The sequence below is a fragment of the Nicotiana tabacum genome, chromosome 5 (genome assembly GCF_000715075.1).
Source record: "Nicotiana tabacum cultivar K326 chromosome 5, ASM71507v2, whole genome shotgun sequence".
NCBI classification, from domain to species: domain Eukaryota; kingdom Viridiplantae; phylum Streptophyta; class Magnoliopsida; order Solanales; family Solanaceae; genus Nicotiana; species Nicotiana tabacum.
This window is the reverse complement of record NC_134084.1, coordinates 79,301,660-79,324,707: the sequence shown is the minus strand read 5'-3', so window position 1 is coordinate 79,324,707 and position 23,048 is coordinate 79,301,660. Positions and strand designations below refer to the sequence as shown.

The 23,048-nt window shown below is 36.7% G+C and overlaps 3 protein-coding genes across 4 annotated transcripts; 2 read left to right on the top strand and 1 right to left on the bottom strand.

Moving 5' to 3' along the window:
• Window positions 1-261: 261 nt before the first annotated feature.
• On the bottom strand, window positions 262-897 carry LOC142180824 (uncharacterized). The gene is made up of 2 exons (XM_075252915.1): window positions 808-897; window positions 262-693 (listed from the first exon to the last, which is right to left on the bottom strand). The coding sequence occupies exons 1-2, from the start codon at window positions 895-897 to the stop codon at window positions 262-264; spliced, it is 522 nt and encodes a 173-aa protein (XP_075109016.1).
• A 1,089-nt stretch (window positions 898-1,986) lies between these two features.
• On the top strand, window positions 1,987-15,717 carry LOC107830598 (importin subunit alpha-4). 2 transcript variants are annotated; one of them, XM_016658216.2, is made up of 10 exons: window positions 1,987-2,453; window positions 5,717-5,816; window positions 5,894-5,985; window positions 6,072-6,203; window positions 8,331-8,516; window positions 8,638-8,801; window positions 8,983-9,061; window positions 9,567-9,695; window positions 11,395-11,522; window positions 15,108-15,717. In XM_016658216.2, exons 1-10 carry the CDS (start codon window positions 2,238-2,240, stop codon window positions 15,484-15,486), a joined length of 1,605 nt encoding a protein of 534 aa, XP_016513702.1. In that variant the 5' UTR covers window positions 1,987-2,237; the 3' UTR covers window positions 15,487-15,717. The 2 variants fall into 2 exon arrangements, with proteins under 2 accessions (XP_016513702.1, XP_016513703.1); XM_016658217.2 differs by having other exon boundaries at window positions 2,006-2,453; window positions 5,720-5,816.
• A 1,331-nt stretch (window positions 15,718-17,048) lies between these two features.
• Window positions 17,049-20,860, top strand: LOC107830594 (uncharacterized). Its single transcript, XM_075252914.1, has 9 exons — window positions 17,049-17,224; window positions 17,324-17,477; window positions 17,882-18,162; window positions 18,676-18,876; window positions 18,940-19,420; window positions 19,597-19,813; window positions 20,404-20,466; window positions 20,576-20,640; window positions 20,789-20,860. Exons 1-9 carry the CDS (start codon window positions 17,049-17,051, stop codon window positions 20,858-20,860), a joined length of 1,710 nt encoding a protein of 569 aa, XP_075109015.1.
• Window positions 20,861-23,048: the final 2,188 nt, after the last annotated feature.

The following is a 23,048-nucleotide window of genomic DNA, read 5'->3' as shown; positions in this document are numbered from 1 at the left end:
GCTATTTTGTCCCTTGTTTGTCAAAGGTCCAGCACATTGCTTTCCCCTTTCATTGCCATTGCCCTCAACAGCATTACCCTTGTCATTTCCAGTTTTCCTCCACTCTTTTGCCTTGTCCTTGTTCCCGTTTTTGGACTTTGAAGTAGTAAAGAAATCAGAACCATCTTGTCCCAACCGAAAATCACCCAACGCATCCGCAACAACGATGGCACTGTGAAGGTTTTTCACATTCTGCCTTCGGAGTTCCATCTGTGCCCACGATTACAACCCATAAAGGAAATTGTGCAACTTGTCTTCCTCAAACATGTTGCTTATATCCAGCATCAAAGAACTGAAATCTTTGACATAATCCCTGACCGTTCCAGTTTGTTTCAACTTCTTCAAACGATCTCTAGCAATCCAGCCCGCATTGCTAGGAAAGAATTGATCCTTCAACTCTTTCTTCAGCCCTTCCCAAGAGTCAATCTTCGGCCTACCAGCACTTACATCATCTGCCACGCGCGTACGCCACCATAGCTTTGCATCATCCACCAAGTACATAGTCGTAATGGGGACTTTGTCTTCATCTTGCACTTTGGCAGCATGGAAGTACTGTTCCATATCCCACAGGAAGTTTTCGAGTTTCTTGGCACTCCTTGCACTATTGAACTCTTTAGGCTCTGGAATTCTGACCTTGGTATGATCTGCCCCACGCTATGCTTCATCATTGCCAACAGCACGACACAACAACCTATTTTCCGCTTTCAGATATGTGTACTCCTGGCTCAGCCTATACATCTCGGCCTCAAGATAGGCGAGACGAGTTACGATAGTAAAAAATTGATCACCATCAACAGTTCCGACGAGTGCCTCTAATGCATCAACCTTGTCCCTCAGTTCTACGTTGCCACCAGCCATCTTTAACAAAATTCAGCCACTGAACGTTGTGTCTTCGCCCTGATCTAGCCACGCTCTGATACCAGTTGTCACAATGGTGATTTATGTCACTAGAATTCTGCCCGAGGTTCACCTCCGTGCGGCAGTCAAGTCCAACCTTGACTTCAGCCTTTCCAATACTTAGTTTTATTTTAGGGACGTTTTGAACTTAGAAAGATTTAGGCAGCAAAAATAGTAAATAAAGGCACACACGATATACAGGAATTTCTTCCCAACTCGTATTAATATGTGAATACAAGAACACAATAGCCAACCCTATGGCCAAGACTAAGAATTCCCTAATTTCATTCCCCAAAACGATTTTCCCACCCTTAGGAAATAACTTAGACGATTTTGGCTTCACAATGCCTCAAGACTAAGTATTCTGCCTTCTTGAGGATAGCCTAGACACATATTTATAAGGCAGGATTATACAATCAGTTAACAAGCCCCAACTGATGGGCAAACATGTTAAGACAAGTACAAAAACGTGCCCCCATTTTTAGGCCATGATCAACCATGTCTTGGATGTGGTTTGTAACCACCAACTGCCTCCGATGTACCTTGCACACATTTTTCAACTGCTGCTTGTGCACTATATGTGCCTGTTTTGCCCAGCTGTTGCGTGTCCAAGGCTGGCATTGCGCCCAGCCTTGCCCTTTGACACTGCTCCGCACCAATATCATGGCCACAACTTGTCGCACACTAACTTAGCCGCACACGTTGATTGCCACAACTGCCCGCTTATGTCAAGTCGCCCTCAACTTGATCAAATTTGCAAATTTGCTCGCATCAATTGCTATTACTTGTCTCGCATTGTCTTGCCATGTCTTTGCCCTTGCTTTGACTTGGCTTTGCCTTGCCATTGTTATGTCAACCCGCACGTCCAAGTAAAATGCGCCTTGTTTCTATTCAAGTTGCGTTTGTCAATTTCGTATAATCCGTCATGCCGAGCTGCCCATCATGATGTTGCCTAATTTTTCAAGTTATGTGCCAATGCCATCATCAAAATTCTTGTCACACTCACACCTGCCGAAGACCTTTGTCAAGCGGCTAACACAAATGTTCCTCGTAACGTATCTCAAAAGCAAATATTCCCAAACTACAAGCTGCCCGCCACTGCACGCACCGCACCCCGTCCCTTATATACTTCTTCACACTCATCTCAAACAAAAGCTTTCCTCTTCTCTCCCTCTCGCTCTCTGCTCCAATTTCAATCCTTCTACTCATATTTTTCCATATATTCCGCATTTTGCTGAGGGAAGGAGCGAGAGAGAGGGGGAGAGGCAGTGCCCGTTGCCCAAAATATATAATTATTCGAAATGTCACTTCGACCCAGCAGTAGAACAGAGGTGAGGAAGAAATCTTATAAAATTGGGGTAGATGCGGATGAGGCTCGTCGTAGGAGGGAAGACAATTTGGTGGAGATCAGGAAGAACAAGCGAGAAGACAATCTCCTTAAGAAACGCCGTGAAGGCCTTCTTCACTCCCAACAGCTTCCTGATGCTTCTCAATCCCCTGCTCTTCTCGAGAAAAGAGTATGTTGTATCTTCATTATATTTGAACTCCTAATAATAATTGTTGTAATTGAGGCGTACTTGATTGAATCTTTCGACTGTTGCACTGATCTTGTTTTTGGATGCCTCGGAGAATGTACGGTACTTTGAATTTTATGACTAAACTAGTGATCTTTTGTGTCGCTTGATACTTGATTTGATTTATGTTCAGTAACTGCTTTTCGTTTTCGACTAACTGGGAGTTGAGTATTATGAGTTTACTGAATTCAGCTGAATCCCCGAGCTCTTTTGGTTTGAATTTTGTTACTATGAAGCTGAGTCCATTGCATTTCCACCTCTGCTTCGTGTATGAATTTTGTTTCTTTTTTCTTTTTGGGGTATCATGTTTTATTTTGATTGGATAAGCAAAGTAGTATTGGAATGATTTGGATGGAGTGGAATAGTTTCAGATGATTAGTACAGTCAACCTGACTTCTGTTTGGGATTTAGGCGAAGTTGTGGTTTTTTGGTTTGTTGCTTAGAAAACTAGAAATAAGAAACAAAACTAGCATTATGAGTTATTTTCCAGTATCCTCCTTCATAGTGTCTTCTGATTTCACTCTGGTTCCTTTACAATCTTTGAGCGGTTATATTTTAGACCAATGAGGATTTTGCCTCTCTACCCGGGGTAGGGGTAAGGTCTGCGTATACTCTACCCTTACTGGGTTATTGTTGTTGAGGATTTTGCTAATTTCCAAATTGGGACCAACTTCATGGAATGGTATAGAAAGTAGGCTAATGTATTGCATGGATGTTGGAATGGTTCCCTACCAAGACATACGAAGAGCTAAAAAGTGAAACTATACCCTTTAAAACATTGTCGAAGATTTAATCTTCCCCAAATCACTATGAGTTGTGGGTTCAAATGTTTGTAATGCCAATACTCAGGGATGAGGGATAATCCTAGCTCATTTTATTTGATATTTGTTTTATTTTCTTCTGGAAGACATGGATACTGTGGCGTAGTAGTAGTTATTGTTGTTGTTGCTGGAAGACATGGGTACTTTGGTCATAGTGGATTGCAAAGATCTGAATGAAAATGAACATGTGCATAGATATAGTAACAGTTTCGATCAGCTTCTTGGGATTATGTCTATGCTATACTAGAAATGAAGAAAGGAAGATTATATTAATGTTTGTTTAGCTTATTTAGTTTTAGCTAACACATACCTTAAAAGAGGGAATCACACTTGATAACATTTCAGAGGATGGAAAGCCATTAGATTACATCCTTGCCAAAAGAAGTGACAAAACCACATGTAATATTCCTATAAAGTTTTGAAAGTGCCTTGGAGAGGGGTGGTTGTTGATGTGAAGAGAAAAAATAGAGCAGAAATGGAGAAGCGTTGCATGCAGTCGAGAATTCACTGATGGGTATTAAATGTCACAAACAAAATATCATTTAAGAACAAGTTACTGAATGAGGAATCATGAGACTTAGAAGTGGACGCAGATATCCAATGGAAAGAAATGATAACTTACCTTATATATCCATGCAGGACCAAAACCTTAGCTACGGTCATAGATTTAGGCATGCAGAAGTAAAGCATGTTGTGAAAAAATATGGGTTAGAAAAGCCTGTGATCTAAATGGTATTCCTATAAAGTTTTGAAAGTGCCTTGGAGAGGTTGGAGTGATATGGCTTGCATGCTATTATAAGTTTTTTGATAAGCGACTATATGTTATATTAAGGAGCAGTAGATTCCAAACGAGCAGACAAAAATTACCTTGTTATGATATGCAGAACAAAGGAAAGTTGTATGAGCTATAGTGATATTGAACTTATGACTTCCACACGATAATAGTTTGAAAAATGTGTAGAACATGACTCAAGGACTAGCGAAGGTGATAGAGACCCAACTTATGTTAAAGAAAATGGAACTCGAGTCAAACTTAACTCTTAAAGTTAGCTCATAAGCTGATCCAAGACTATAGAAGGAGACATCAACTTATTTCACCAAATAATATGCGACACTCTAACACTCCCGTACATGCCAATGGCTGGACAACTAAAACATTGGCAGCATAGCATGGGGCCCCAACATTGGGTAACCAAGAATAGTAACAAGTATAGATCTGGTACCATGTTAAGAAATTTGAAAACCTCAAAAATCTAGTCCGTCAGGTGAGGATTGCCCAAGATTATTTAAGCTTGTCTTTTTTCCCACATTATTTCTTTTTAGTCTGTTCCACAAAGAATGACAATTTTATATTTCGAAATAATTTAATTTAACCTGTCCATTTTACCGTTAATGAATGTTATGACATATTTAGGACCACAAGTTTCAAAAATCCTCATTTCTTCTTAAACTTAGTATCGAGTCAAACTACGCCACATAAATTGAGACGAAGGGAGTACTCTACTTATATGAATTTAGTACTAACTAATCAAATTGCAATTAAACTACCTAATTCAAGTATTAGATATACAATAATGCCGATATTAATCCAATTCCTTAAAGTTGAGATTTTAAAGAACTAATGATGACCTCTCTCTTTGCATGCTTCATTGCTTTAAGCAACTAAGCGATGGCATTTTTGATGTATTTTTTTTTTTCAGAAAATTTTTTCTCCTCACCAACCAAATATTGGAAAATGTTTTCCATGACTTCGGTCATACCAAGCACACTTGAAGCTCAATACGACTAGTTGAACAATCAGAATTTGGAACTTCAATATAAGATGTAAAGACACTGTTTCAGCATGTAATATATGTAGAAAGATTATTTCAGCATAGTATTTCAAGAGAGAAATTATATTCACTTTCCGTATATAATTCCACTGCATAATGAGTAACAAAGAAGAGAACTAGAACAAAAGAGTGTAGATGCAGAAAATTAATCGTTAAAGCATAAGATAAGCAGAAAGATTGGAGTAGACATTTGGCTATTGTGAGTCAACAAATGAAGAAGAGGCAGGGAGATCTATGAGTAATTTGGATTTGCATAGTCTATTTCTAGTGTCTGAAATATCATAACTTTTTCCAATAAAATGGAGATCAACTTGTGGTTTGCCCCATTTGATGATTCTCAATTCTTAAAACATGTGAGAAGCGTATGGGTGACAAATATTAGTGAAACTGGGGGCAAACATTGAGAAAGCTTAGATAGAGAATATTGAAAAGATGAAAAGTGATTAGCTTACTCAATTTCATCCCCTTCTATTTTTGTCTCATTCAAACTTGGTGTTCTTTTTTATGAATGCTATGATCTTGGTCATAACTCTTAATAACTTGTGTTTTATAGCAGTTGGAAAGTATTCCTGCTATGGTCCAAGGAGTGTGTTCGGAAGATCCTGCTACACAAATCGAAGCAACTACGCATTTTAGGAAGCTCTTATCAATTGGTAACACTTGGTTCTACAGGCAGTCTCTTAGATCTTTATGTAATTGTTCAAATGAACTAGTTTTCTGTTACCTATAGAGCGCAGCCCTCCAATTGATGAGGTGATTAATGCTGGAGTTGTTCCTCGATTTGTGGAATTCCTCGGGAGGCATGACCTACCTCAACTGCAAGTATGTGTTGCTTGTTTTTCCTTTATTTTTTATGTTGCATTTAGTTATGAAACATCTTGAGTCTGCTTTGATCTTCCCATGTGCAGTTCGAAGCTGCATGGGCTTTGACCAATGTTGCATCTGGGTCTTCAGAACATACTCGAGCTGTGATCGAACATGGAGCTGTCCCTAAGTTTATTCAACTTCTAAGTTCAGCCAGTGATGATGTGCGTGAGCAGGTAATTTTGCTTTCTCATTCCAGATTATATTTCTTCGCACTTAAGTTTTCGGACTCAAAACTAGCTTCCTCTTGTCGTAGAGAAGTTCCTCTTCTATAAAGTTTCAAAGACTTTGATGTTCGTAAAAGCATAGAACTATGAATGGTAAATAATGTAGGAGGTTTGAAACTTTTCCTGATTTTCTTCAGTAATTTCTGCATGGTAATATTGTGTTTCTGTTTCTCCAAATGATTGCTATTTCAAATTTCTACAAGCGAGCCCTTTGTCATTGTGAACTTCTGTCTTTTAATACTTTTTGTTGATTTGACAAGAGAGGGCTGCTCAAGTAGTAACATCCTCCACCCCCAACCTTCAGATTGGGGATTCAGAGTTGTTAGATAGTTATGTGCAGTGTTATCATAGGCGAAAAGCGCAAAAAATCTCTAAGGTACATTGGGGCTTTAAGCGCAAATAAAGCATTGGCTTTAATGAAAAAAGGCACAAATGGAGAAAAAATACAAATATATATGTGTAGTCCAAGACTAATAATTACTTATAACCATGAATAATAAATACATGGATAAAAAAATTGATTTTTTTAACAATAAAGTGAAAGTCAACTGTTTAGGTTTGCCTCTTCAAGATTACACTCATTGGCAATGAAAAGTATATTTTAGAGCCTTGATGACAACACTGAAGCGCCCGCTTAGCGAGGTGAAGCGCTCAACATGTTTTGAGCCTAGCTTTAGGTCTTAAGCGCGCGGCTTTGACAACACTGGTTATGTGTAAATAGTCTTAGTCCCATATGTAGTAGGAGTAGAGTCCTAGTCCTACTACATTGTAGTAGGAGTAGAGTCCTAGTAGGAGTAGAATATGTATTATATATAGGGCTCATTGTATATTGGTAATAAATTTTTCTCACGTGCATTCTCACATGGTATCAAAGCTTCAGTGAGAAAATTATCATTGTGCGTCATTCTAGTGACTTCCGGGAAGAAAGATCTCATCGGCGTGCAATTTTCCGGCAACTTCGTCTTGTTCCCAGGGTTCATCACTGCTACTATGGTACTGTGCATATACAAATACCACCATCATATCCGAAGCCCTTGTGCGACCAAACCCCAGAAATCCCAGTCCCATCGGAACAGAAAAGTCAGTCACTGTGCGTCTTTCCAGTTGACGACTCAAGATTGATTTGCGTTATCTCCTCATCGGTAAGTGTTGTGCGAAAACCAACACTACCATCTTGTTCGGAAAAGTCAGGCGACAAAATACTAGTCAATCGCTTTGGCAGAAAGTCCCTCACGTGCCGCCAGAACTAGGGTTTTGGCGAGCTACAATAACTTTTCCGGTGCGTGTAAGCCATTCCAGTCAGTTTTTGATAAAAAATCTTCAGGACAACTTACTCGTCCAATGATTTTGAGCCTAACCATATAAATTACATCAAATTCTAACAACTTTTATTTTTTTCTGCGTGAACAACTCACTTTTCTCTCCGAACAGTAATTTTCCGGCGTGAATAGTAATTTCTAGAAAAATTTCTGTTTTCTGGTGGTGTTGTAGAACCTATTTTGTAGTGTGGAATTCGGCTTAGTCTCACTATTTTCAAAATTTTCCCACGGTAACTTTTCGGCCAACTTCTGTTTATCAGCAACCACCTGGTTTTGTTGCTCAGGGGGAGTCTAGTGGCCTTGTATGTCGAATGATTAGCTTGCAGATATTTTTATCAAGTCCCTCACTGGTCCTTGTATTAGTTACATATGTAACAAGTTCGGTACATATGATTTGTATGCACCGGCTTAAGGAGGAGTGATAGATAGTTATGTGTAAATAGTCCTAGTCCCATATGTAGTAGGAGTAGAATATGTCCTAGTCCCATATGTAGTAGGAGTAGAATATGTTCTAGTCCTATATGTAGTTGGAGTAGAATATGTATTATATATAGGGCTCATTGTATCATTATCAATAAATTTTTCCCCCGTGAATTCTCACAAGAGTCACCAAGTGAGCAAAGTGGGTGAGGACCACAATTGACTCATGTGAAAAGGGGATTGGGGTTAGGGTAGTGTAGGTTAATGAATGCAAAGAAATTGTTTTATTTTTAGAAATTTATGAATGAATCTACATGTATGCCCATATACTGAACAGGCAGTCTGGGCTTTGGGCAACGTTGCTGGTGATTCCCCTAGTTGTAGGGATCTTGTGCTTGGTCAAGGCGCACTCATGCCATTGCTAGCTCAGTTGAATGAACACTCAAAGCTTTCAATGTTGAGAAATGCTACATGGACACTCTCCAACTTCTGTCGAGGCAAACCACCAACACCATTTGAGGCGGTAAGAGGACACAATTTATGCTCTTATAATGAGTAGTATTTAGCGATTTTGATATTGTGAATCTTGCTAGGTTGGTAGAATTTTCTCCTAGAATGTCTTGTCTCACAATATATTTTTTTAGGTCAAACCTGCATTGCCAATTCTTCAACAGCTTATCCACATGAATGATGAAGAGGTTTTGACAGATGCTTGTTGGGCCCTTTCTTATCTATCTGATGGCCCAAATGATAAGATTCAAGCTGTAATCGAGGCGGGTGTCTGTCCCCGACTTGTGGAGCTTCTTCTGTATGTTCATTTACCTCTACTGTCACTATTTACTTAGCTTAGTCTGCACTATACAGGGTTGACAGCATGTCTGAGAATTGTTCCAGCATTCAAAATTGTGACATTTTTGTTATTATCAAGCAATGTTTGATTGCTGAACTTTAGTGCTAACCTTCATTTTTTGTTTTCTTGTCCTGCAAAGTCATCCATCACCTACAGTTCTTATACCTGCTCTTCGGACTGCGGGGAATATAGTCACGGGTGATGATGCTCAAACACAGGTAGTACAATGCTGTCTTCTAAACAAAACTATGCCATACTGTTATCTGGATGCCATGTCTGAATTATATGAAAACATTTTTGTTGGCATGTTATCCCAAGAAGTATAGGAATTTGCTTAGTACTCCCTCCATTTCAATTTATGTGACACACTTTCCTTTTAGTCTATTCAAAAAAGAATGCACATTTCTATATTTGGAAACAATTTAACTTTAAACTTTTTGTTTTACCCATTTTACCATTAGTGAGAAGCTTTTATAGTCATACAAATGTCATGGCCCCACAAGGAACAGAGGATTTATGAGTTATGCACCAAAAAAAAGTTATCTTCATCATATTTTTGTTTCAAAAAGAAATTACAACAAACCTTATAGTGAAGAGCCTAGAGAAACTCTAACACCCTATCCTCGTACTAGGATATGAGGTTTCATGTTAATTAAGATTGTTTTATTGACTCTCCTTCTTTAGCTCTAGTTTTTAAACAATTATTTTTTTAATATTTTTCAGTACATGATTGACAACCAAGTCTTGCCATGTCTCTATCAATTGCTATCTGAAAATCATAAGAAAAGCATCAAGAAGGAGGCTTGTTGGACAATATCTAATATCACCGCTGGAAATAGAGCCCAAATACAGGTATATGATTCCATTGCACTTGTCCCCATTTTGATTTCATAAGCCTTCATTCACCATCAAATCTCTGCACGTAGTGAGTTGCGTTTTTCCTTGAATTATTAAGTCCCACAGAGTACTGCTGTTTGGTGTAGTCGAATACCAATTATTACTGCATATTTTACTAAAACTTCTGTTTATTATTACTTTGGAGAAGTGACGTAAGATGTTCAATTTTGAATGCTTGGTAATTTTGGTGACAGATTTAGCATATGGCCTTGCAAGCATTTCACTTCGCGGAGTCTAGGATTATCAATATGTAATTAGATCTTTGGCAGTTTTCCTGAAAGATGCTTTTAAGTTACTCCTTTTATCTCTCTGTATCAGAAAGTATTTACTCCTCTCATCCCAAATCAGCTGGCCTAGTTTGTCCCCAGGGCTATGGTCTAGTAGTAAGAGCCCAACTTGTGATATGTGGGTTAGGTGCACCTTACGAGTTCGAATCTTACCATAAACAAAAGTTTAGTATATAATTGGGGAAGGGTAGAAAGGCTGGCCTATTGTCCACCGAGTTTCGAATTGTGTGCCACTCTCCCTCGAGGATTTCTCGGTTATACAAAAAAAAAAAAGTGACCTAGTTAGGAGTTGGCTGTGAGTAAGTACAACGGAACTTTGGATATGTGAGTATTCAGTATGCGAAAATGTAGTTTTTTTTCTAATTTTTAGTATGTTTTGAAGAATATGCACAAAGTACTTGCACCTATATCACATATAAATGATCCATATACATAGGGTCACACAGGTATTAAGGAAAATGTTGAAGTTTTATTGTATGTGACTAGAGGTTGATCCAAATTGATATAAATTTAACTTTTCATGAATCGAAATGGGTCTAACGAGTCTCTTTTAAAGCTCCATCATATTTTTCTGTATACTTTAATAGTATTTCTTCATTATGGGCTACCTGTTGAAGTTCTTTCCTCGAACTTTTATAGGCAGTTCGCACCCTGAACCTTCAATTCAGTAGTCTTTTCATTTATATTGTAGTATTAACTTTTTTGCGATTTTGAGATAAAGGTATGTTCACTACTCTAGTCTGCAGCATCTTCTCTGATCCTCTTGGGGGCTTGTCAATCAGTTCTCTGTGATTGGTAATATTCTGACCACTATAGCCCATAGGTATTCTTTTGTGTCCTTAGCTGACTAGAAATCCTTACTAGAAAGTTTGCTAACAGCTTAGTCCAAGCTCTGAATAGAATGGAAACAGCCAACTGCAATTGACCTAAAGCTTAGTTCATGAATTTACCTTCCATTGCCTTGGGATTGTAGATCCTGGTGTCGTCACTCTCAGCAGAACCGACTACTCCAGCCGATGGAGGATTTGTTTTGAGTGTTGGCTGCTGACTATTGGTGAAAACTATTTAATTTTAATGGACTGCATTTTGCTGCTTAGCACAAAAAAATAAAAATAAAAAGCATGGATCCCAAGTTTTATGAGGATCCATGTTCAACCGGAGTTGGATTAGCTTCCAGGATAACTGTTTCTGACAATCATCAGAAGGTTCTTTTACAAAAAAGAGTTTTCTATAAGATTTTCTTCCTTTTGTCCAGAGGTTTTTTCCCCCACTTCTTGAAACAGGAAGCGTCAGCATTCCTATCTTTTCTCTTTTGTATGACTTTTTGGTACTAATGCAGCAATGTATGCCCATTTCCTTTTCAACAGGCTGTTATCGAGGCCAATATCATTCTTCCCTTGGTACACCTCTTGCAGCATGCAGAATTTGATATTAAGAAAGAGGCGGCATGGGCTATCTCAAATGCTGCTTCTGGAGGATCGCATGACCAGATCAGGTATGTCAACATATCCAGATGCTCTTTGTTGATGCTATATTTCCATCACTAGATCTGGGTTTGCAGAAGTGAATCTTGAAGCTGTTTCTTTGATGATTTGTGATCCTTTCATATTGTTCCGGTGACAAGAGACAGCTAGTTCTAGAGCTTAGATTACAGGGACAATAGATATTAAAAATAAATAGCTAAATGAGGACAAACTTTTCATTTTTTTTCTTCGGGAATATTCATACTTTACCCCCCCTAAACTTGTCCCAAAAAGTCACTTACACGCGCAAACTTTACAGGCGTCCTTTTACTCCCTTATTCTTGTTTGGAGTGGAACTACTACCACCCTGAGACGTATAATACCAGATTCATCGGGTGAGGTGCGCGCCACATCGGCACTCAGCAGTTCATAAATTTTTAATGCTTCCCTCTTCTTCTTTTTTTTTTAACACCCTTTTTCTTCTTTTTATTACTCTTTTTTACACTAATTAACTCTAATTAACCCTTAAAACCCCTCAATAATTGTCATCTCCTTTACACCCCTAATAATTGTGGAACTGTGACAAGAACGTTAAGATTGCTTCCTCACCACCAAATAGAACAAAATTTAAGATTGAAATTGGATCTTTGAATGCTATTTGCATTGCTTGGAGAATAAGATGAGTTCCTTTGTTTTTTTTTAATTTTATTTCTTCTATATTTTTTCCAAAAGTCAGCTTTATCGGTAAGATTCCGCCATTAACGACGAAGCTGTAGCTGTTCTCCCTGCTACTAACTGAGAAATCAACAAGAATCTCTATGTCCATCTCCAAATCCGGCAGCATATCCCCATCGTCGAATATCTATTAGTTAAGAGTTTAAGAGTGCATTCTTTTAAAAAAACAAAGAGTTTAAGAGGGCATCAACGGACTCATTCCTGCCTCAATGAAGGATCAAGAAGTGTCATAATTGACACAATTGAATGTGAGCCCTGCATCATACATCCATCTTGTAAAAGCTGTAACTACACGATCCCTCATAATCCCCATGGTGACAACTTGAGCATCAATGCTTCCCTGCCTTAGCTGGCGTTTGCTGGAAATAAATATCTATAAGACCTTTAGTCCTACCGGTTGATCCATAGTTTGAAGAGAATGTTGGTCCCCTTCCCCATTTTTGTGATGGTAGAAGCGACAAATCATTCGCTTCACCTTCTTTCATTTCATCATCCTCGCCATCAAGATTATGCACTTGTTGATGTTTCATATGATTCTTTAACTCTTTTTTTTTCTCGCCATAAAATTTTTCATTTCTTCCTTCAATTGTGCTGGGCAAGATGGACAAACTACGATGTTAGGATTACCACTGATGAGGTGTAGTTTGTGAGTTGTTACAAAAGATACATTTAATTGATATCTTGTTTGATCGCTAGTATCTGTGCTTGGGGTCTTTCTTTTGATCTTGCGATGCCATTTACAACTATCTATTAAGCGCAAAAAAATAAAAAAATTAGCTACTGAAATTGAAAAAATACACTGAAAGTTGACTGAAACATAAAACAAAATGGAGATAATCAAATATTATAATAAAAAAAATTCTACTGAAAAGAGCAAATTATGATAGATGACAAACTGGAAAAAATAAAATCAAAGACAAACTGAACCAGCAACAGTTTGGCGGTTTTAGCTGAGAAATAAGAAGAAAAGGGAAGAAGGAAGAAAAAAAATTGTGGAGGAGGAAGAAAAAATCAGAGAGCAGAGAAGATGGGAAGAAGAAAAAGAAAAAGAAGAAAAAAATGGCAGAGGAGGAAAAAAAAACAGAGAGCAGAGAAGAAGGGAAGAAGAAAAAGGAGGAGGAGGAGGAAGAAAATATTGTACCTGACCAGAAGAAGTCTGGACGTTAGTCTGAAGATTGATGAAAACCTTGAATAAGAAGAGCTTGTGAAAAGAAACCCTAGCTCAAAATCGCAGCTTCTGAACCGACAAAATAAGCTAGCCTTCTTAACTTTTACTTTTCTTTAAGATTGACCCATTAAAACTAAAAAGAATTAATAAGTGCGCTTCTATCTGCTTCGCGCTTCTTCCCCTGAAGCGATCACGTCTATCAACCCGCTACCCTTCACACCCTCTGAAGTGCCGACCCACTCGCGTCGAGTCGCTTCACGCTTTAAGTGCTGAAGCGATCGCTTCCATCAACCATCAACCTCCGATTCTTTGAATGGTGGAGGCGATATGGTGCTTCTACTCCAAATTTACAAAAGTTTGCTATTAGAGTCCTAAGTCTAACTTGTAGCTCATCCGGGTGTGAGAGAAATTGGAGCATGTTTGAATATGAAGAAATATTTTGTATATTGAGATAACTCAATTATATTCCAATGGTCTTAAGTCCTAATAATTACGTGCCACAACTTATTTGCAGATTCATACCAAGAAGAGGAATAGACTAATTCTAAAGCGTCTCAATGATCTAGTGTTCATTAAATACAATAGAGCATTGAGACATAATTACGACGCTAGCAATGTAATTGATCTAATATGTTTGGACAATATCGATGAGGCTAATGAATGACTAACTGGAGTCCCTGAGGATTATGATGATGAAGAAGTATTTGGTGGAGATTCTAATTCAGTTGGGGTAATGTTGCAGAGACAAGTGGAGTTGGGGAGAAATATTATGGTTTAATGGAAAGTACTTCAAGCTCACATAGGAGGGAAAATAAGTAGCTACAAATCTATTCCTACGCGGTGAAGAAGAAGAAGAAGTAGATGATAAGCAATATAATGATGATAATGGAATACAAGATTGGGGTAATGTTGCAGAGACAAGTGGAGTTGAGGAGAAATATTATGGTTTAATGGAAAGTACTTCAAGCTCACATAGGAGGGAAAATAAGTAGCTACAAATCTATTCCTACGCGGTGAAGAAGAAGAAGTAGATGATAAGCAATATAATGATGATAATGGAATACAAGATTTTGACAATCTTGTAGCTATAGAAGTCTAGGATGTTGATCCATTTATATTGTAGTGTTGATTTGCTCGTCTTATTGAGGATTTTTGGCTATCTACTTTTTAGTGTTTAAATTGAATATGTGCTTATATATGTTGTCTTCGTACAAGGTATATTTTGGTATTTTTTTTGAAAATCTCGCTTCGCTTCGCATTTTAAGCTAATCGGGGCCTTGTCACTTCACTTCATGCTCGTCCCAACACTACTTCGGAGGGGTCCCATGCATAAAAAAAGGTTTGGCGGGATGGGGGAGGTGAAACAATAAAAAAGGACAATGTATAGGACTTCAATTAAGATGATTTTTTTTTTCATTTTTTTCTTCAATTAAGATGATCATTAACCCATGGAAGGTAAAACACCTCAAGGAAGAATTTTATTTTACAGATAATCAGTAGGCATTTGAATGAGCAAGTTGGGTATATTATCAGCAGTTTAGAAACCATCCACATTTCAAACAGAGAGGGTCAAAAGGCATCCTTCTCCGTCAAGGTCCTTGGGATAAGAAGGGGGTCGGATAGAAGGGGCTTCTCCTTTATGCAAATTGTGCATCAATTTTAAGTGAAATTATGTTTGAGCAACGCTATTTGATTTATTCTATTCCCGTTGCAGGTTCTTGGCAAGTCAAGGTTGCATTAAGCCACTTTGTGATCTCCTGATCTGTCCGGATCCCAGAATTGTTATTGTATGTCTGGAGGGGCTTGAAAATATATTAAAGGTGGGTGAAGCAGACAGAGAAGCAGGCATGAATGGTGGAATTAATTTATATGCACAAAGGATTGATGAATGTGAAGGTTTGGACAAGATCGAGAATCTCCAAACTCATGACAACAATGAGATATATGAGAAAGTTGTAAAGATCTTGGAGAAATATTGGGCTGAAGAAGATGAAGAACAAAATCTTTCTGATGGTTTTGATAGAAATCAGCAAGGTTTCCAATTCGGAAACAACCAACCTAATGTTCCTGCAGGTGGCTTCAAATTTGGATAAAAGATATACTTCATCTTTTTCCCATGGAGGCGACTTCACTCGTTGAGCAAAATTTAGACAAGATTTTAGGTTTTCTTTTTGCTATGGGCCAGAGTTTTTGGTCTGACACATAGGCTTTTGAATTGATCGTTGAATTTACTGAAATGTAATGCTTTAGTTTGTTGTTGAAATCTTCATTGTGCTTTCAACATCATGTTGCAAGAGTTCATGCGATTGAATCTTGGTATGACATAAGGATATTCTTATTCTCAAAGAGTTGAAGTCATGGTTATGGCTGGTTTACTTAAGATACAACAATTCACCACTTATAAATCTATTGTCCAATCAAAGTTAGTTCCAGTGTCGAGAAGTGAACTGAGATGGAAGCACACACCCATATAGGGGGTGATGTGCACAAATAGCCACTAATAGCACCTGTCTTTATTTTAAAGCCAGTGTTTTAAATGTCTTTAGGCTTTAGCCACTGGTTTAATAAACTTATACCTGATTGGACAAAAATACCCTTCTGCTATAACGTATACCTACACTTTTATTAACGAGCAGCAGCAGCGCATGTAACTACTTCACTGTGATCGTCGAATTTGAAAGTATAGAATTGCAGAAGATTCTCTTCCGATGTCAAACTATAGAATTCAACCTTTTCGTTCAAAAATCGACATAAATTTACAGTAAGTTATATATTTATGTGTTTGTATTGATTTTTATTTTGACATAGTTATAACTTTTTCCATTTCTATTGATTTTTATACGGTAAGTAGAAATTTGATTTTTTTTTTTTGAATTTCTGGATTGATAAGGTTAAGGACATCGCGTCCTGTGATAATTCTAGAAACATTGAGCACATAATATTAAGGACATAGTGTCCTAATTTTGCAAATTGAATTGAAAAAGTAAAGGACACAATGTCCTTAACTTTGTTGTTGTTCTTCTGTATATTAAGGACATACTGTCATAGTTTTGCAAATTGTTTTGAAAAAGTTAAGGACACTTGGTCCTGAAGTTTGAGTTTCAAGTTGAAAATTTCAGGACACTTGGTCCTGAACTTTGACTTACATATTCAATATTTAAGGACACTTGGTCCTTAACTTACAGTTATAAGTTAAAAAGTTAAGGGCAGGAAGTCCTTAACTTTAAGTTTCAAGTTCAAAAGTTAAGGACACTTGGTCCTGAACTTAGACTTACATGTTCAATAGTTAAGGACAGGTAGTCCTTAACTTCAAGTTTCAAGTTCAATAGTTAAGGACACTTCGTCCTGAACTTTGACTTGCATGTTGAATAGTTAAGGACACTTGATCCTTAACCTAGAGTTCCAAGTTAAAAAGTTAAGGACAGGGAGTCCTTAACTTCAAGTTTCAAGTTCAAAAGTTAAGGACAGGAGTCCTTAAGTTTGACTTGAAGGTTCAAAAGTTAAGGACAGGCAGTCCTTAACTTTGAATTCCAAGTTCAAAAGTTAAGGACACTTGGTCCTTAACTTGGTCTTGAACTTACAATACCTGTTCTTAATTATACAAGGATTTCTCTATAAAATATGTCCCGAGTTTCCCATTCTCTTGACTTGCAGGATGGAAACAATATGCATTATAGTTGCTTTTAATGGTAGATGGACTGAAGACTATAAGTATCTTGATCATCAAACAAAGCTTGTTCTAGTACCTGAGACAATTCGGTTTCAAGATTTCATTAAACATATCTTTGAAGTTATTGAATTGGATAGAGACAAGTTTGAAGCAGTGATATGGTTTGATATCAACCTTGGAACAAGCAAGGGAATGCTTGTATCCAAAGATTTAGATCTTCAAACATGTATAGAGTTACTATAAACTCATTTACTCTTCAGGGGTTGTCGTTTCATTGTTGATATTTCGGAAAGAGTTTTTGGATCAACAAGCAACTTTGAACATGTCAACAGAGAAACTCAACATGACAATCAAAACAAATGCCAACAGATAATGGAAATAGATATGGTTGAAGCTCAACCAATAACTGAAGAGGTGCTTCAAACACATGTCAACAGAGAAACTCAACATGACAATCAAAACAAATGCCAACAGATAATGGAAATAGATATGGTTGAAGCTCAACGAATAACTTAAGAGGTGCTTCAAATATTTGATTCTATTCAAGTAGAAGGACAAAGCATTATAGAGATTGACAATGAACAAGCTTTGGGTATTCAAGTCTTAGAGAGTGCACCGATAATCGAAGAAGTTGCTGAAAAACCTCTACTCAACTAACTAGACGAAGGTCAAATTTGAAATAAAAAAAATCCCCAACTACGATATTAAGAGAAAATGTTTCGTTGGATGAAATAAAAGTGGGATCAGTATTTGATAAAAAGAAGAGTATAATTAACTGTTTTTCGAATATAGCAATTAAAGGACATTTTGAATTCAAGGTTGTTAGATCAAGCTCAACAAGATATTCGTTGAAATGCAATGATGATAGGTGTGGGTGGTGTGTGCGTGCTTTCAGAATTAAAGATTCAACACTGTTCAAGATAGTAAAGATTGAGAAAAATCATGACTGCTCTATTAACACTATGAAAGCTGATCAAAGGCATGCAACTTCAAAGTTGATTAGTGGTTACATTATCGACAATCTTCGAGACCCAAGGTTTGAAGTTACACCAGCTTTTTTCATGGCAGAGATGCAAAGATTGCATGGACTAGACATTGGGTATCACAAGGCGTGACGTGCTATTCAACTTGCTTCCGCTTTAATAAGAGGAACTCCTGAAGAAAATTATGAATTATTGTCTTCATACTTGTATATAATGAGAAGTAAAAACCCGGGAGCATATACTAACATAAAAATAGACGACAACACAGGTAAACAATCAAAAAAAAATTTATTAGTCCGTTTTATAAAATTTAGGACATGCTGTCTTTAACCAGTTAACTTTTGAGCTTGTAACCAGAAGTTCAGGACTGACTGTCCTTAACTTTTGAACTTGTAAGTCAAAGTTAAGGACTACTTGTCCTTAACTTTGAACTTTGAACTCAAAGTTAAGGATTGCATGTCCTTAACTTTATAACTTGTAACTCTAAGTTACGGACTGACTGTCCTTAACTTTTGACCTTGTAAATCTAAATACAAGACTACTTGTCCTTAACTTTTGGCCTTGTAATCTGAAGTTTAGGACTACCTGTCCTTAACTTTTGTTAACCTTATTTTATACTGTATTTTTAGGTTTCTTTATATGTTTTATACATATGGATCATCAATATCTGGTTGGAATCATTGTAGACCAGTGATTGATGTTGATGCAACTATTTTGAAGTCAAAATTTTGTGGTGTTTTAATGATTTCAGTTTCAAAGGATGCAAATAACCAAATTTTCCCACTAGCCTTTGGAATAGCAGAATCTGAAAATAACAATTCCTATGAGTGGTACTTTAGTCAGCTTCGCAATGCAATTGGGAGCCGTGAGAATTTAATTTTTTAATCAGACAGGCATCAAGCTATTGCATATGGCATTACAAAAGCATATCCTGAAAGCCATCATGGGATTTGTATCTATCATTTGGAGCAGAACCTAAAGCGAAGGAAAGTGAAAAGTGAGGTCATAAAACTTTTCCAAAGTGTTGCAAGAGTATACATGAACAAAGAATTTGATCTATACATGTTAGATATAGCAAAAGTAGATAAGAAGACTTATGACTACTTGATGGAAGAACCACCGAAAAGGTGGGCACGTTCTTGTAGTCCACGACGAAGATATGACATGCTCACAACAAACATAGTTGAGTCAATGAATTTTGTCCTATTAGAAGCAAGGGAGCTACTTATATTAAGAATGATGGATTTCATTCAAGTGAAGCTACACCGTTGGTTTAATGAAAGAAGAAATGAAGCAGAAGGAACTTTTTATGATGTTTCTTGTTGGATAGAGGAGGAATTGAAGAAAAAGATAGATTTAGCATTTACTTTGAATGTAAGTATTATGTTCTATGTTTAGCTTATGATTTTAATATAATTTAACATAATGTACTAACTTATAATTTTTCAACATTGAAGGTCTTCCCTGTTGATTCATGGCGTTCTAGAGTTGAAGAAGAAGGAATAACTTTCTTGGTAGACTTAAACAAAAGAACATGTGATTGTTTTCAGTTTCAATTTGATGAATTACCATGCATACATGCAATTGCAGCCATCGAGAAGAGAAATATCAAGAAGTCCAACTTTTGCTTGCACTGGTACTTAAAGGAATATTGGCTGAAAACATATGAAAGACAAATACATTCTGTAGGACATACTGATTCTTGGATTGTACCAGATAGTGTTAAGTCACAAATTATTAAACCTCCAGATTTCAAAGTGCCACCAGGTAGAAGGCAGAAGAAAAGGCATATTCCAGTGACCGAGTCATCAAAAATAATATTCAAATGTGGTCATTGCAGAAGAACTGGTCATAATAGAATAACTTGTATATATTCTCCGGCAATCCATCCATTTTCAAGAAAGCATAGAGAATAGTAGATATATCCACTTATGTTTATCGACTCTTTTAAGTTTTTGCTATAAATTGGATTCATTTAGATTATTCTTATTTGAGCAGATGTCTGAATTTTCAAAATTTCTTTCTGCTTACATTCTTTTTGTTTCTTTTGAGTTCAAAGTTCAAAAGTTAAGGACATGAGTCCTTAAGTTTGACTTGCAGGTTCAAAAGTTAAGGACATGCAATCCTTAAGTTTGAATTACAGGTTGAAAAGTTAAGAACAAACAGTCCTTAACTTTGAGTTCAAAGTTCAAAAGTTAAGGACATGCAGTCCTTAAATTTGAAATACTGGTTCAAAAGTTAAGGACAGACAGTCCTTAACTTTGAGTTCCATGTTCAAAAGTTAAGGACTGCCTGTCCTTAACTTTGAGTTTCAAGTTCAAAAGTTAAGGACATGAGTCCTTAATTTTGACTTGCAGGTTCAAAAGTTAAGGACATGCAGTCCTTAAATTTGAATTACAGGTTGAAAAAGTTAAGGACAGGCAGTCCTTAACTTTGAGTTCAAAGTTCAAAAGTTAAGGACTGTCTGTCTTTAACTTTGAGTTTCAAGTTCAAAAATTAAGTACATGAGTCCTTATGTTTGACTTGCAGGTTTAAAAGTTAAAGTTAGACAGTCCTTAAGCTTGAATTACAGGTTCAAAAGTTTAGGACAGACAGTCCTTAACTTTGAGTTCAAACTTCAAAGTTAAGGACTGTCTGCCCTTATCTTTAAGTTTCATGTTCAAAAGTTAAGGTCAGGAGTCCTTAAGTTTGACTTGCAGGTTCAAAAGTTAAGGACATGCAGTCCTTAAGTTTGAATTACAGGTTCAAAAGTTAAGGACACTTGATTCTGAAGTTTCAGTTTCAAGTTCAAAAGTTAAGTACACATGGTCCTGAACTTGGACTTACAAGTTCAGTTAGTCATGAAGTAATACTAACAAGCTCAATGGACAAATCAATACTTGACAGAATAAAGAAATTAATAACATGATGCCTTCATATTACTTCTAAAGTTGTAATTTTTCATAGCTGTGACAAAAACTTATGTTATGCAAACAAAATAAAAGTGCCTTTTGAGGAATTTACAGGATATTTCAGAATTCATATGGATTCTTTATAGCAATTTTCATTACAACTAAACTACATCTCCTTCGGACAGCAAGTTTCATTTTCACTATCATAGTCATCGCCAACATTTTCTGGTGGTGTATCATAACCAAAATTTCTTTTCCACTCATCATGTGCCCAAAGATTTGTGGCAAGTTCTTTTCTAAAGTCTTTTATGTCTTCAGGTTGGAATTTCTCCACATCATTTCCAATCATCAACAACTCCACATACTTGATCAGGAATGCACCACAATCAGTCCTAAGAAAAATGTAAGATATGTAGTCAATTAAACAATAAATCTAAAGTACATATATATTATATAACAAATAATAACACGTACGATCCAGTTTGGTGTGGTGATCTTTGCCACTGAATATCAAATCTGTTAAAGGCATTTCCAAAAGACTTGTGATGTTTGTCAAACTGTGAGAACTTTAGCAAGTGGGAGATCATGCGTGCATACATTTCAATGTGATTCATTCCTGCCTCATATGGCTTACTATATATGGAATCGTACACATCAATCTTTTTCTCATTCAAGTCCAATACTCCCAAAAGAAAATGTTTCACAGCATTATCATCTTCTGAAGGAAGCCGATATGGAAAAAAGATTTTATCAACCTCTATCCAAGCAATTCCACATCTACGACTGTCCCCCCACACATATGGTGTCAGAAACAATTGATTATCACCATACCAAAACTTATCTGTAGCATCTTCATTGAAATCCTTATACACAATCACCATATAGTTATCAAAAAGTATATCTGTAGTTGTGCAAAAAAAAGAATGGTCGCGAGGGTGGTAGCATTCCTTCTTTCTCAGATAATATAGGGCAATGTCAATATGCTTCATAAAAAGGCAAAAAATAAAACAAATCCACCAGTCATAAAATAATGAAAAATAATAAATTAAGAATAAAGAAAATAAATGGCTTGCGAATTATCAAACCTTATCATCAAGTACAAAGCTACTATCTGAAAGCTCAAGGAAGAACATTTTGCTACTGATTTTTGATGATACAATTTGTATGGATTCTTTCTCACACCATTATCATCAGCATATATATCAGTTTGTCTCCTGAAAATTTTGAGAATGTCAAAGTTAGAAGTTAGTTCTGAACTTAGCCTTTCAAGTTGAAAAGTTAAGGACACTTGGTCCTGAAGTTTGAGTTTCAAGTTCAAAAGATAAGGACACATGGTCCTGAACTTAGACTTACAAGTTCAAAAGTTCAGGACACTTTGTCCTTAACTTAGACTAACAAGTATAAAAGTTAAAGACAAGCAGTCCTTAACTTATAGTTCCAACTTCAAAAGTTAAGGACACTTGGTCCTGAACTTCAAGTTTCAAGTTCACACATGGTCTTGAACTTAGACTTTCAACTTCAAAAGTTGAGGATACTTGGTCCTGAACTTAGACTTATAAGTTTAAAAGTTAAGGACACATGGTCCTGAACTTTGACTTACAAGTTCAAAAGTTCAGGACACTTGGTCCTAAACTTTGAATTCCAAGTTGAAAAGTTAAGGACCAAATGTCCTTAACTTTGATTTTCAAATTCAATAACACTTGGTCCTAAACTTAGACTTACAATCACAGAAGTTAAGGACACTTAGCTTTAGCAATTTCAATATCAATACACTTAGTCCTAAATTTAAAATTACAAGTTAAGGACACGAATTTAAGCAATTAACAAATAATGAAATACATTAAGGGACTTACTATTTTTTGCGACTTTTTCTTTTCTCCTTGCCCAACCACACAATGAATTTCTTCAATAATTTTTGCATCATATTTGGCATAATACAAAATACATCTACGAGTATATGTTGATTTTATCTAGCTCGAACTCCTGGGAGTATTTTCATTGTGCGCCATCGATGTTCCTGTTTTTCTTTCTTGATCAAAAGGAGATTTCAACTGCCAACTAAGCTTCTTATTCCTTTTACCTCGACCAAGCTCTTCTTCAATATTTCCTTC

What these genes read in the sequence shown, in the direction of transcription:
- LOC142180824 (XM_075252915.1), bottom strand. Translation starts at nt 897, where the DNA reads ATGGCTGGTGGCAACGTAGAACTGAGGGACAAGGTTGATGCATTAGAG. An exon ending in GTGATCAATTTTTTACTATC is followed by an intron (nt 694 to 807) that starts GTAACTCGTCTC and finishes GATGAAGCATAG; the next exon opens with CGTGGGGCAGATCATACCAA.
- LOC107830598 (XM_016658216.2), top strand. Translation starts at nt 2,238, where the DNA reads ATGTCACTTCGACCCAGCAGTAGAACAGAGGTGAGGAAGAAATCTTAT. An exon ending in GTGATGATGTGCGTGAGCAG is followed by an intron (nt 6,204 to 8,330) that starts GTAATTTTGCTT and finishes TATACTGAACAG; the next exon opens with GCAGTCTGGGCTTTGGGCAA. An exon ending in GGATCGCATGACCAGATCAG is followed by an intron (nt 11,523 to 15,107) that starts GTATGTCAACAT and finishes TTCCCGTTGCAG; the next exon opens with GTTCTTGGCAAGTCAAGGTT.
- LOC107830594 (XM_075252914.1), top strand. Translation starts at nt 17,049, where the DNA reads ATGGAAACAATATGCATTATAGTTGCTTTTAATGGTAGATGGACTGAA. An exon ending in TTGCATGGACTAGACATTGG is followed by an intron (nt 18,163 to 18,675) that starts GTATCACAAGGC and finishes CTGTATTTTTAG; the next exon opens with GTTTCTTTATATGTTTTATA. An exon ending in TCAAAAGTTTAGGACAGACA is followed by an intron (nt 20,641 to 20,788) that starts GTCCTTAACTTT and finishes TTTGAATTACAG; the next exon opens with GTTCAAAAGTTAAGGACACT.